Source organism: Protopterus annectens, chromosome 12.part0, assembly GCF_019279795.1.
Source record: "Protopterus annectens isolate FY-2018-M chromosome 12.part0, PAN1.0, whole genome shotgun sequence".
Taxonomy (NCBI): domain Eukaryota; kingdom Metazoa; phylum Chordata; order Ceratodontiformes; family Protopteridae; genus Protopterus; species Protopterus annectens.
In genome coordinates this window covers 361,749,861-361,763,079 of record NC_056746.1, presented here as the reverse complement: position 1 = coordinate 361,763,079, position 13,219 = coordinate 361,749,861, and the positions used below count along the sequence as shown (strand labels likewise).

At 40.0% G+C, this 13,219-nt stretch overlaps 1 protein-coding gene across 3 annotated transcripts in view; it reads left to right on the top strand.

The window, feature by feature from the left end:
• Positions 1–13,219, top strand: part of MPG (N-methylpurine DNA glycosylase) — a 712,437-nt gene that overhangs the window by 408,603 nt on the left and 290,615 nt on the right. For 2 of the 3 annotated variants that reach the window (XM_044089444.1, XM_044089446.1), the window contains exon 2: positions 6,474–6,693. In XM_044089444.1, the coding sequence (XP_043945379.1) occupies positions 6,481–6,693 (213 nt within the window). In that variant the 5' untranslated portion in view covers positions 6,474–6,480. Of the gene's footprint in view, positions 1–5,954; positions 5,959–6,472; positions 6,694–13,219 lie in introns of all 3 variants that reach the window. The other variant, XM_044089445.1, reaches the window with a different exon arrangement.

Below are 13,219 nucleotides of genomic sequence, written 5' to 3'. Positions count from 1 at the left end.
CAGGGCATTCAGGTCTTTCCGTACCTGGACGATTGGCTCTTTACTGCCCCTCCAGAGCATCTACTATGTCAGGCCAGGGACTCCTTCCTTCAGCTAGCCAACAAGTTGGGCATTGCAATCAATATGAACAAGTCTGCTCTTCACCCAGCTCAGATTCTAGATTTCATTGGGGCCCAGCTGGATACAATACAATTGAAGGTGTTCCTAACCTCAGACAGGATGTGCAGCTTGAGGTTACATGTCTTACACATTCTTCAGAACCCATTTACTAACAGCCGAAGCAGTGTTAAGGGCTCTAGGTTCTATGGTGGCCACGATAAATCTTCTTCCTGTGGCACGACTTCATATGAAGGTACTGCAGTGGACACTGGCAGTTCAGTGGTCACTGTTAGAGCTTCCTTTGTCTTTTCCAGTGAGAATTTCAAAAGCGTGCAGGGACTCCCTTTGGTGGTGGATTCAGTCCCCAGATCTCTTCAAAGGACGTCCTTTTCAACCTCCTTTACCCCAAACCACGGTGACCACGGACACCACTCTACTAGGGTGGAGGTGCACTGTTCAGGAAGGACAGTCCAAGGCACGTGGTTCCCTTCCGAGACCTATCTGCACATCAATGTTCTAGAGATGAGAGCAGTTCTTCTTGCGTTGCAGGTCCTCCATGCTCATCTTCCTCTGGGAACGGTTGCAGTTCAGACAGACAATATGTCAGTGGACTGGTATATCAACAAACAAGGGGGAACCAGATCTTATCCCTTATGTCGGGAGGGTATGAGAGTGTGGGAATGGGCGATCTCCACCGGCCGTTTTCTGATGGCAATGCACATCCCGCGACGGTCCAACATTCTAGTGGACAGGCACAGCAGATCTATCCTGATGCCTTACAAGTGGTGTCTGAAGCCTTCAGTAGTGGAACAGATCTTCCTAGAGTGGGGTTGTCCTTGCTGCGATCTTTTCACATCTTCTTCCAATGTGAAATGCAGCAAGATTTTCACTCTGAACCCCCACTGAGAGAAGCCCCCAGAGACGCTCTGATTCATGCTTGGTCTCCCGGGCTTCTTTATGCATATCCTCCTCTTCCCCTCATGTCAAAGTTTCTACAGATAGCCCAAAGGCTGGGGGGCACTGTGATCCTCATTGCCCCATTCTGGCCTCAACAGGTTTGGTTTCCCTTACTCAGGTCTTATCTAGTTGTTCCACCATGGACCTTGGAACCGGTCCCGGATCTGCTTTCTCATCCCTCGGGGATTCCTCATCCAGATCTGGACAGTCTGAAGCTCCCTGCTTGGCAGCTCCGGTTCCCATGATTCTTAGGGCTCCCGGTCTGTCATCTCCTGACAGGTCCATTCTGGTGGTGGCTCATAAATCATCCACCAGAAAAATTTATTGCAGTAAATGAAAATGTTTTTCTATATGGACCATTCAGAGGTCTTTGGATCCTTTCATTGCACCGCTTTCAGCGGTTTTAGATTTTCTAGCTAGCATTTTTCATCAGGGCGCTAGTTCCTCAATGGTGAAAGTCTAACTAGCCGCCATTTCTAATTTTCATGTTTGGGTAAACATGTCTTCATTAGCTTCCTCTAAACTTTGTAAAACTTTTCTCAAAGGTACTTTTCTTCTCAGACCCCGGTTAAGGATCCGATTCCTCAGTGGGACGTCACTTTGTTGTTGCAGGCATTGGTTTTTCCTCCCTTTGAGCCTGTGGTATCTGTGGATCTACAATTTTTGACCTGGAAAACTGCTTTCTTGGTTGCCATTACATCTGCTAGAATGGTGTCAGAGCTTCAAGCTCTTTCTATCAAAGTCCCTTACATGATCTTTCACAAAGATAGAGTGTCGCTACGCACTAATCCATCCTTCCTTCCCAAGGTAGCTTCAGAAGTCAATATTAATCAGATTATTATTTTACCAGTACTTTTTCCGAACTACCAGAACAAAGGGGAATACAAATTACATTTACTGGATGTACATAGGCAGTTGAGGTTTTATCTGCACAGGACTAAAGCTTTCCGCAAGTCTGATCAGCTTTTTGTGTCCTATGCCAAGCTCTTCTTAGATAAACCTGTCTCAGAAGTGACTATTGCTCACTGGATTTCACAATGCATTGGCCGGGCTTACTCAGATAGAGGTTTGTCTCTTCCATGAAAAGTGAAGGCTCATTCGACCTGATCTATGGCTACATCAGTGGCCTTTTGGTCTGGGGTCTCTTTGGATGATATTTGTTCAGCTGCTACTTGGGCCTCATCTCACCTTTACTTCCCATTATAAACTGGATTTGGTCTCTAGGAGTAGAGTGTCCTTTGGCTCTGCAGTTCTCTGGAATATCCTTCCATGAGGGCCTCCCAAGTGTTAGGTAGCTGGGGACTCTGTCCCACAGGTTGAAGAACAAATGAAGTAAACTACTTCAGATAAAGAAGTTATGTACTCACCATAACGTTCTTTCTGAGAAGTTCTACTTCATTTGTCTTCAACCATTCCTCCCCTCCTTCCCCCCTAACCTTATCTGTTGGGATATGACATGTCCTTTGTACCAGACAATTATTGTTGGGATCTTTGGTTCTGTCAGGGCTAAAGTTCTTTTGTAATGTTCTTGTTGAGGATAAGGTGTCATTGGTTCGGGTATCTGATACCTGTTAGGCAGCAAACTCGATCTGAAGGGAGACAGGGGGCATTATGAGTAAAGGGAGTAGCATGGAGCTCGGAGCCATAGCTGGAAAATGCGGCTGTGTCGGAGCCGATATGGATCCGGGGACCCCCAGGTTGAAGGCAAATGAAGTAGAACTACTTAGATGGAACGTTATAGTGAGTACATAACTTTTTTCATTTGAAAGAAATAAAATGAGATTTTATTTGGGACGGTGAAAAGCTGTTTCAGTTACCATATAGCTTTGGAGGATATTTCTGCAATTGCCAGTTGGCCTGATATGCATACCCGTACCAATTGCTGTAAAATATGATTCCTTTGAACCAGAACGTGCTTTGTTGAAAATGACCTTGAAGATTACCTGTAAATTGTAAAGAATTTCTTGCTTTTTTTTTTTCCATAGCTTCTGACTTGTTCCTCATATTTTCCTGGAAGGAGTTACAGCTTAAGATATGGGTTCCTATCTAATGGCCGAATTAACAGAATGCCGAATTACACATTCCCGAGACGAGTTTGCCGAACTTACCCATTGCCGATCATTTAAACTGCCAAATAACACAATGCAAAAGCACACTACAGTGGGGAAAATGAATTTACGTGTTTCCCCACTGTAGTGCAGTCTCGGAGTTGGTATATTTATGTAGGGGGGGGGGCACAGCCCTCCACATGGAGGGGTGCAGGGGGGCAATGCCCCCCTGCAAAAACGTTTTTTATGGTGTGTACTAGTCTGTTTAAGCTTACCTTAAGCTTCCGGTGCTATGCTTGTGAAGTCCACCATGATTAACATTGTACGAGGTACACTATGGGATACGTTCATGTAGAGTTCATGTTCTATTAGGCGTAGTGTTATTTGGCAGTTTAACTGATCGGCTATGTGTAAGTTCGGCAAACTCGTCTCGGGAATGTGTAATTCGGTATTCTGTTAATTCAGCCATTAGATAGGAACATACATACATATTTATATATATATATATATATATATATATATATATATATATATCAGATTCCAAGGCAAAAAAAGTTCGTAAATTCCAAATATAGTATATTTACAAGTAGACAGAAAAAAATATATACATATATAAACTCACACCCCAAAAATAGTTTAAGCAAGTTCACAGAGTCATAAGTTAACAGAAATGATCCCTTTCAGAATCTCAAAGTTTCAAAACTTCAAACTTCAGAAGGCCAAGAGCATAAGACTGAAGTTTTGAAACTTTGAACATTTGGAATGGAGATTGCAGTGCAGCGAGGAGTGGGATATTTAACATTTTCCTCACTGCAGTGCGATCTCGAAGTTGGTATATTTAATTAGCATGGGGTGGGGGGAGGTGCAAGGGGCTTGCCCTCTGCAAAAACATAAAAGAAAATTAAGTTTTTGAAGTTTCAAAACTTTGATATTATGGTCTCAGATGTTTGAAGTTTGAAATTTTGGAACTTCGAGCTTCGGAAGTAGATCCAACAGAAATACCTTCCTATGATGGCAAAGTGTTAGTGTTTAAATATATTTAGAGTGTGGACTAACTGTACATCAGCACCCTGATTGGAGAACAAACGTTCTCCATCAAGGTATTAATGTACAAGTAATGCCCACTGAAAAATGAGTCTGCCACTTCATGGCTTGGACAGAAAAAAACTAATGGCCGCCATTTTTTTACACTCAATAAGCAGCGCTTCTGCTGTTTAGCAAATGTAAAGTATGTTAAAAAAAAAAAAAAAGAAAGAAAAAGAAAAGTGTGTGTGTTTATGGCTGTGTCTGTAAGTGTATGCGAATATGTGGGTGAAAGTGATTTATCGAGCCGTTATTTTACACTCACTAAGCAGCACTTTTGCTGTGTAGTGAGTATAAAACTAAATATAACAGAAAAAAGTGTGTGTGTGTTTATGTTTCTGTCTGTCTGTGTGAATGCATGCTTGCTTACATGCATGAAAGTGAAGTGTGTGTTGAGTGAGAGAGATAGAGAGTGAAGAGTGAGAGTGATCCAATACTGGCATCAGCAGCATTCAGAAGGTTTACGTACCTCTCACCTCTTAGATCCAGTTAACTGAATAATACCTAAAATAAAGGGGGAACAAAGGCTCAAAACAGTAACATATACCGGTTAAAAAAATCACAAAGTTGCTTCAATAATAAGACTTGTGTTATCATGCATTTTCTGAAGTGCAAGTGTGTGGGCGGGTGTCTGTGTGAGAGAGGGAGATCGATGGAACACTGGCAGTGCAGATAAGAGGTTTGCATACCTCTCAACGTTTTAGCTCAAGACATCTGGATAAAGCTTGAAATAAAGGGGGAGCAAAAGCTCAAAAATAGGAGCAGATTTTAAATGTCGTGCTTAAAAAAATTAAAAAGTAAGTTAAACAACAGAATTTGTGTTAACATGAATTTTCTGAAGGAGGTATAGTCTGAAAGTCAGATGTATGTTATTTAGTGACTTCAATCCCCAATGACTGGCAAGAAACCATTTCAGAAGTAAGGGACCAAAACATAAAGCAAATATCTAGGTATTTTTTAAGTAATATATTTTGGACGTAAAATGCTTCCTGTAACATCATTTACATATACTACAGCAGCTTTGAAACATTAGGCAGAGGAACTATTTTAAATGTATACATAATAAAAATATAAATAAACAAATAAAACACAACAATTTTACAGAGAGACCATTCTCTAAGTGCAATAATGCCCTCCAGGGTGTGTGTGTTAATGTGTAATTAATGCCCTTCCAGGGGTGTAGAGGCCCTCAGCTAACATTAATTACACATTAACACTCACCCTGTCAGGCATTATTGCTTGCATGTATATGCACATGTATACATACACATATATATATGTACACATACATGCAAATATATATGGTTAACAGTGACTATGCTGAGTGTGTTTAATGTTGATAACTTTCTAATCAGCTGTATATGGTCGACTGGAGAGTTTATTGACATGTGTGCGAGACTGACAGGCCCCCACAAGGAGAATATTCCCTTTCCCTGGGGAATGTGCAGTCTCAGAGTTAGTATATTTAATTAGCGGGGAGTGTGGGGCACGGCCTTCTCACATGGAGGTTTGGGGGGCTTGCCCCCTGCAAAAAACAATGTTTTACTTTTTTGTGTTTTTAGTGTGGAAGTTGCATGTGCAGAGGCTGTTTCTCAGCACATAGACAGTGCGGTGTTGACTTGTTTTTGACCATATATGTTCAATATTTAGGCATTCGACGGGTATTTTCGCTAATGTGTAGTACACACACACACATATATATATATTTGTGTGTGGGTGTGTCTGTGTGTATGTGTTTATAGATATATACGTGCAAGGAAAAGATAGTGCTGTGTACAGTGTATACAGACACTAGAGTTTTTTTGGTTTTTTTTTTGAAAATTAGAGATTAACTTTTATTTTCCTGTAATTCATTTTCTTAACAGTTACATTTGTATTTCTGTACATACATACTTGGAGATTACTAGAATGTTTGAAGCATATCTCAGCATTTTAGATCTTCCTTTTTAGGTTCAGCAAAGCAGAGCCTGCTCATTTTCATTTGATATTTCTATTTCCCATATGTTGTAGTTAGAATGCTTTATACCATGTCTGACATGCTGTTGAAGACCTGATGATTCTTTTTAGTTAAAGAAAGTCTGAAATATTTCCCAAAGTATTTTAGTAGTTCAGATTAATTTCTCTGATTTATGCTGGGCTGAAAGCACACCAGCCTGATGAAGAGAAGATTGTACAGGATATATGTAGAGAAATTTTTACAACTTATGTCTTTCTTACGTTTTAGTTGCAAAGACATTAAAACTTAATATTCACACAGGATAAATTTTCAATGTCTGTTTCTCACAGATTTTAAATGGCTCCTAGAAAGCGAAAGTTTGTAACTGAGGTTAAAGCTGCAAGTCAGGCATTAGACGATGGCCTTCCTACTGAAAACTGTTTGGAGAAAAAAAAGGTCTCTGTTGTAAGTAGCAAGTACTTCACTGGGAAGAAGGAAGATTCATCCAGGCTTGAGAGTGGATTTTACAATCAGCCTTGCATCAGCTTGGCCAAAGCACTTCTTGGCAAGGTATGTACTACCAGCAGTTACCCTGAGTAACTGGGGAAATTATTTAGTATGTTGTACCTACGTATTGTCACAGAGTGGAAGAAAGGAGAAAACATCTGGATACTTTAGAAGAGTAATTGCATTAGAATTTTGTCTACAATCATATACCTCTCAGTTGTCCAGATTTTCACCTCATATTTTTGCTCTGTTTCTCCAAAAAATGTGGTTTTCTGGCAAATCATTGACAAATCACTGAGGATTGAAGTCATATCCTTTAACAGGTTTCATATTAGCATGGATTTTATATTCTGTCAACTTTCTAAGTTTGTAAGAGCAATATTTAAAAATTGTCCCTATTTTTGGGCCTTTGTCCCCTATTTTATATGGCTTTCTCCAGATTTCTCAGTCTAAGATTTGAGAGGTGTGTCTACAGTTTTGTTTAAAATTTCATTGTACCATTTAAGATGGCTGCCAAGCTTATGAGTCCAAGCATGGGGTGGATGGGTGAGGGAATAGATTATTATCTGTGGTGATTGTGGACAATGTGTAGAGGGATGTTATGAAGCCATATTTACTTTACTGTATGATGCTGCATTATCTACTGTTCCATTAAGTAAAGCCTCACTGTCTGTGCTGACTGTAGTGTATAATTATTTACTATCTTCTTTTGATATTATTTCCTGCCCCAAGACTTCTGACTTTTCCCTTACCTTCACTTAGTACATTACTTTGGCTTGCTTACTGTGGTCAGGTAGCAGAGAAGTTATTTATTTATTTTTTATTTTATTTTACATTTGTTAACGGGGCTAGTCTAGCTGGATACATGTCCATTTTCAGTAGAGGCCCGGGGAGAAAAGCTCCAGGAAAAGACATAAAATAGACATATCAAAGTCATAATACATCCAATTAAAAATACAAAAGGTGATAACGGGACAAATTAGAAGATACAAATGTTAAAAAAACAATATATATATATATATATATATATATATATATATATATATATATATATATATTTTTTTTTTTTTTTTTTTTTCTTCTCTCTCTCACTGTCTCTCAAATGCAATAGACAGTGGGGATATGCAGTATATACATACATTTGATTAGCAATGTTATGGTATTTTGTATCAGTAGGGTAGTATTAGAAGTTTCAGAGAGGTTATTAGTTTAGATGACGGAAGTTAGTCAGGGTTAGTACAGGTGCATTGCCAGTGTGTCTTAAGAAATAGCTTTAGTTTCTTTTTAAAGAGTGAAAGAGAAGTTTGAGTTGTAAGTTCAGTAGGTAATAAATTCCATAGCTTGCGTACAGAGTTAGAGTATAGGGAGTCACCTGATGAGTTATTGGATCTAGAAGTGTTGATCAGGAGTTTGTTTGAGGAGTTTAAGTTCTTGAGGTTTTTGTAAGGTGTAATGATGGTAGAGAGTATTGGAGTGTTGTGGGGTTGGTGCAGGGACTTATGGACAATGGTAAGCTGGAGAAATTGAATATGGTTAAGAAATTCTAGCCAGTCCAGTTGTTTTAGGTTTAAACAGTGATGAGTTCTGAAGGGAGAGCCTGTTGCAAATCTAGCAATGTTATTATAGGATGTTGCCAGTTTGTTGAGGTTATTTTTTGAAAGGTTAGTATATATAGGGGAAGCATAAAGTAGAGTTGAGATTAAGTGGGTTCTGGCTATAGTGGTCCTAGCTACTGGTGTAAGAAAGGGCTTGATTCTATAAAGGGATCCTAGTTTTTTGTTAACTGATTTTATTGTGCTGTTTATATGACTATCAAAGTTTAGGTTGTTGTCAATTGTAGTAGATGTGTCGGGGGTAATAACAGTTCCATCAATAGATGTGAGTGTAAGGTGAATAGGGGTGGAGTTTCGGGTCGGTGTGAAGAGTAGCAATTTAGTTTTTTTTGGGTTAAGCAGGAGGCATCGGTTTGAGAACCATTGTTCTACAGTGTTGAAAGCTTGTTGGGTAAGAGATTTAAGTTCAGTTTGAGAGGTGGCTGTGGCTGTACAGATAATAGTAGAGTCATCTGCATATTGAATGCAGGTGGTATGTGGGATTGCTGATTGAAGGTCATTAATATAGATGGAAAATAGAAGTGGGCCTAAAATGGAGCCCTGTGGAACACCGAGGGTAATAGGAAGGTTACTAGAGAGTTTGTTTTGCCAGAGTACAGCCTGTTGACGGTTTTCAAGGTAAGATTTGAACCAATTTATAGCTAGGGAATTAAGTGAAAGTGATTTCAGAATGTGTATTAGGAGTTGGTGATTAACCATATCAAAGGCTTTAGATAAATCAATAAAGACAGCAGAGGAAAAAATATTATTGTTACGGTTTTTGTTGATGCTGTCTGTGAAGGATAGTAGGGCAGTGGTAGTGCTGTGAAAAGGTCTAAAACCGTGTTGGCAGTTGGCAAGGAGGTTGTTATGGAGAAGGTGGTTTAGAAGTTGCTTATGGATGCATTTTTCCATAATTTTTGCAAGAGGGGATAACAAAGCAATAGGACGAAAGTTATAGTAGTCATTGGAGTGACCTCCTTTGTGTAGTGGGATAATATGGGAAATTTTCCAGATGGATGGGATAGTCCCCTCATATATGGTTCTGTTGATGAGTATGGAAATGGGGTAAGCAATGGCTTTAGCTCCTTTTTGTAGAAATTCTGCAGGGAGTTGGTCTGCTGAAGGGGTGGTAGGTTTAAGTTTTTGGAGAAGGGAGCAAATGAAGGAAGTAGGTACTGGTTGTATATGAAATGGTGGGGGTGGGATAGTGGTAGAAGTAGGCAAATTTGATGTATCAGGAGATAAATGGCTAGCAAGTTTTTGGGTAGCATTTGTGAAGAAAGAATTGAAGGCATTAGCAGTTTGGGAGGGATTGTTATGGTTGGAGCCAAGTGGGTTGGGAGTGATTAACTGACCTGGGTATAGGAGTTTGTTAATGCTAGTCCAAAGCTTTTGTGGTTCCTTATGGTGGGAGTGCTGTAGGTAGAAGTTCTTTTTGTCTAACAGGATGGCTTGTTTTGTGTTGTTTCTATGTTGTTTAAAGATTTGGTGATCTGAAGGATTTTTAGTGGAACGCCATTTTGCCCAGAATTTGTTTCTAATTAGGATTTTTTGCCTAGTTATGTTTGTGAGCCAGGGGGCTGGTTTAGATTTGTTTCTAACAGAGCGTAAGGGGGCATGATGTTCTAGGATGGTTAGGAACTTAGAATTAAAGTACCCTACTGCTTCATTGATTGGGGAGAGATTTTAATGGTGACCAATTACATTGTTTGAGTTCAGCCTGTAAAAGTTCTGGGTTAAATTGCTTTTTGGTGCGTAGTGTTCTGTATGAGAATGGGAAAGTTTGGTTGGTTTTATGTCTGATAATATAGGTTAGTGAATGGTTACTTAGGTCATCTGGGATTGGGAAGTTAACTGTGAGACAGTGTTCTTAGACCCTTCCCCTTTTTTATCTGCAGCTTTCCTGTTTTTTTTTTTGTTTGTTTGCTTGTACTGCTTATTGTTAAACATCAGGTATATAACTGTAGTAGCAACTAGTAATATCTTTAGTGATATTAATTATGTTTTTCTCTTCTTATGTGTAATTGCATGGGAGGCAGCACAACAGATAAAAAATACCATCACCGTGACCCAAACATCAGAGTTGTGGGATACTAGTTAAAGATGTGTGGAAACAGACTTGTCGCTACACCCTTTAGCTATGTGGTAGTATGAAGGCTGGTGTTCATAGATGTTTAGCTCATTGTGCTGTGTAAAATTAGCAAGGGTAGTTGCAATGTGCAGGGTGTGGGGAATTCTGAGACACCGCACTGTCTTTTAGGTTGCAAAATATCAAGGTGTGCAATATATGCTAATGAGTGCTTAATGACATGGAAATGAGGAACCCCATGCAAATAAAGACCATGATATATACAAGACTGATTCAGAAATGTATAAAACTGGCACACTGTGCCATGGCCCATACCAATTTTTTATACCAAGAAATGTGATGTAAATGAGGGAAGTGTTGCTAGGATTAATAGCAGCAGTAGTTCAGTAGCATGTGTTATTAGCCACTGTCAGAGCAATATTGCATGTCATGACCATCCATGTCAGTGGAGGAGGAGGTACACAGACTGTGGCAGACTTATCACTAGCACATAGACTAGAAGTTTATGGACCATTTTCGTGTGGAATAATGACAGTACAAGGGGCCTAGGTTAAACTGTGTTACCCACACGTGGAATTGAGAGGGGTGCTTGGTATGTTCATACATGTGAATGCTAAAGTGTGTGCAGCTCTAATCATTTTAGCCACAGGGACTTTTCAGGGACTTACTAGGGATGTCTTAAGGCTATCACAGATATTGAACTCGTGGAGCCATTCCTCCACATTAATGGTGCAACATATGAAGGAGCATGTCTTGTTTCCTAGGACTGCAGAGGAGAGATCCAGCCATTTTAGCCATGACTCATTTCCCTGAGGCCTGAGGAGCTAGCCATGACTCATTTCCCTGAGGCCTGAAGAGCTACAGATGGTATACACATTGCTGCCAAGGTACCATCTGGCCCAGCAAAGTTGCAATATATCAACAGGAAGGGCTTCCACTTCCTGAACTGTGAACTGGACAGTTATGCCCAGAGAATTATCTGTAATTTTCGTCTATATGTATCAGTGTACCACCTGGCAATTCCCATGAGTTTCACACATTTGGCACATGTTTGTCCTATATAAAGGATACTTCAAGGGGATTTCCCACAAGATCTTCTGGTTAATAGGTGCACACACGTTGTAGATGTGTACACAGCTACAGTACAAAATTGGAGTAGGCCACATATAAGGTGCTGTTTGTTTTGTTTTGCAGGCAATGCCAGATGTGCACTAGAGCCTTGATAGATATCCCACATGTGCAACCCCCAGACCATACAGGAAATAATGCAGCACATGCACAACTGCAGAATATAGTGGTGTAGGAGTTCATACTAGTGCATGGATTCTTTTGTTGCCCAGACATGTCAGGAGGGACATACCTGTGTAATCATTTTTTTCATTGTGTTTTCCTTTTGCAGATCCAGTTGTGGGAAAAAAAGGAGGTGAGGCCACACTCATGTGAACCTGTGATAGCTGATATCTCTGGTGCTGAATTGATAGTGCCTGCTAGGACTACCTTTCAGTAGGGGAACAGTTGTTCTCTTGCTGTAGGAGACCCGGAGGAGTCATTGATGTCCTCTGTGGCTGCTTCTCAGGTGGGGTGGGTGGGTAAAGGTTTCTCTTCTGAACATTGTCTGGAGGATTTTACCCTGCTCTGTCAGTATCCGTTGCAGAGTCTAAAGACTGGTGGTTATTGATGTGAGATGGCAGCAGGACACCCACCTTAGGAATGTGGAGTATCTTCTAGTGTGGCTTATAGAGTCACATGACCAGAAGGCTTCACCTGTCAAGCCACAAAGGCATCAGGCCCATAATATTGGCTACCCAGGTATTTTGTTATGTCATTTCCTATTCCTTGTTCTGTGTCCAACACTCCTCATTACCACATGCCCATCCTCTGTATATCTCTACCCATCCACTTTCCTGCCAGCTTTTTATGTGTATATGCCCCTCTGTCTGAATTTGTGTTTTATGTTTGCTACGCCTGCTGCCTATCCTTGTCCCTCTGTCCCATCTGCAACCATCCCATATTACCTTTCCCTACACCTTTATTTTCTGCATATTACAAAAATGAGCTGTTTATCTGAAAAAAAAAGAATCTTACTTCCTTTCTCCCACCTTTCTTATCTTATGGTTAATCTTATGTGTTTTCTTCTGCTTGCTTTTCTCCCCTTTCCTGTCTCTCCATTTCCCTCTCTATTGATGTGATGAATACGGTTGGTACTTTGCTGTGCACTCCCACAGTGGTGTATCTGTTGACAGCTATGCTGCTATTCTTGTGTCATATAAGCATGAGATGCAGTTGTGTGGTTTATTGCATGCATTTCCTCAAGCTTGCTGGCCTGCCTTTGTTGTTACATATGTCTGCCTTACAGTAGCACTGCTTCTCACATTAGCACTTTGCTTTTCTTTAATTATACAGTCCTTTGCTTGGACTGCTGACACTTTTCAATACCTAATCAATATCTGATTAACCATGTGACACTTTGCACAGCAGTCTTGTTGAACATTAGTGTTGTGCAAGCATGCATCACTTCACTGTGAATCCTACCTATAGTAAAAGTGCCTGCTCATTATCCGAAATATTAGAATAAATGTTAAGGATTGGGAATTAATTTTTATTTTTCTATTGGATGAACTGCTGTCAGCAGTGAATCTGAAGAGCTGGAAAGATATTGTTCTAAATGCCATAAAACTGAAAAGAAATCTTCAGTACACACTCAAAGTACAGTTACTTTACTGAACATTCATTAGTGAAAATGACTTTTTTAGTAAGTAGATAAAACATTTTAAAAAGTCTTCCACATGTTCACCATTGGAAGAAATCCCACAATGTCTAAAAATGAGCAAAGAATTTGCACGCTTTATAGACTCTACAACCCTTAAATATAAAGCCATAGAAAAATGTTTACAGTACAGCCTAA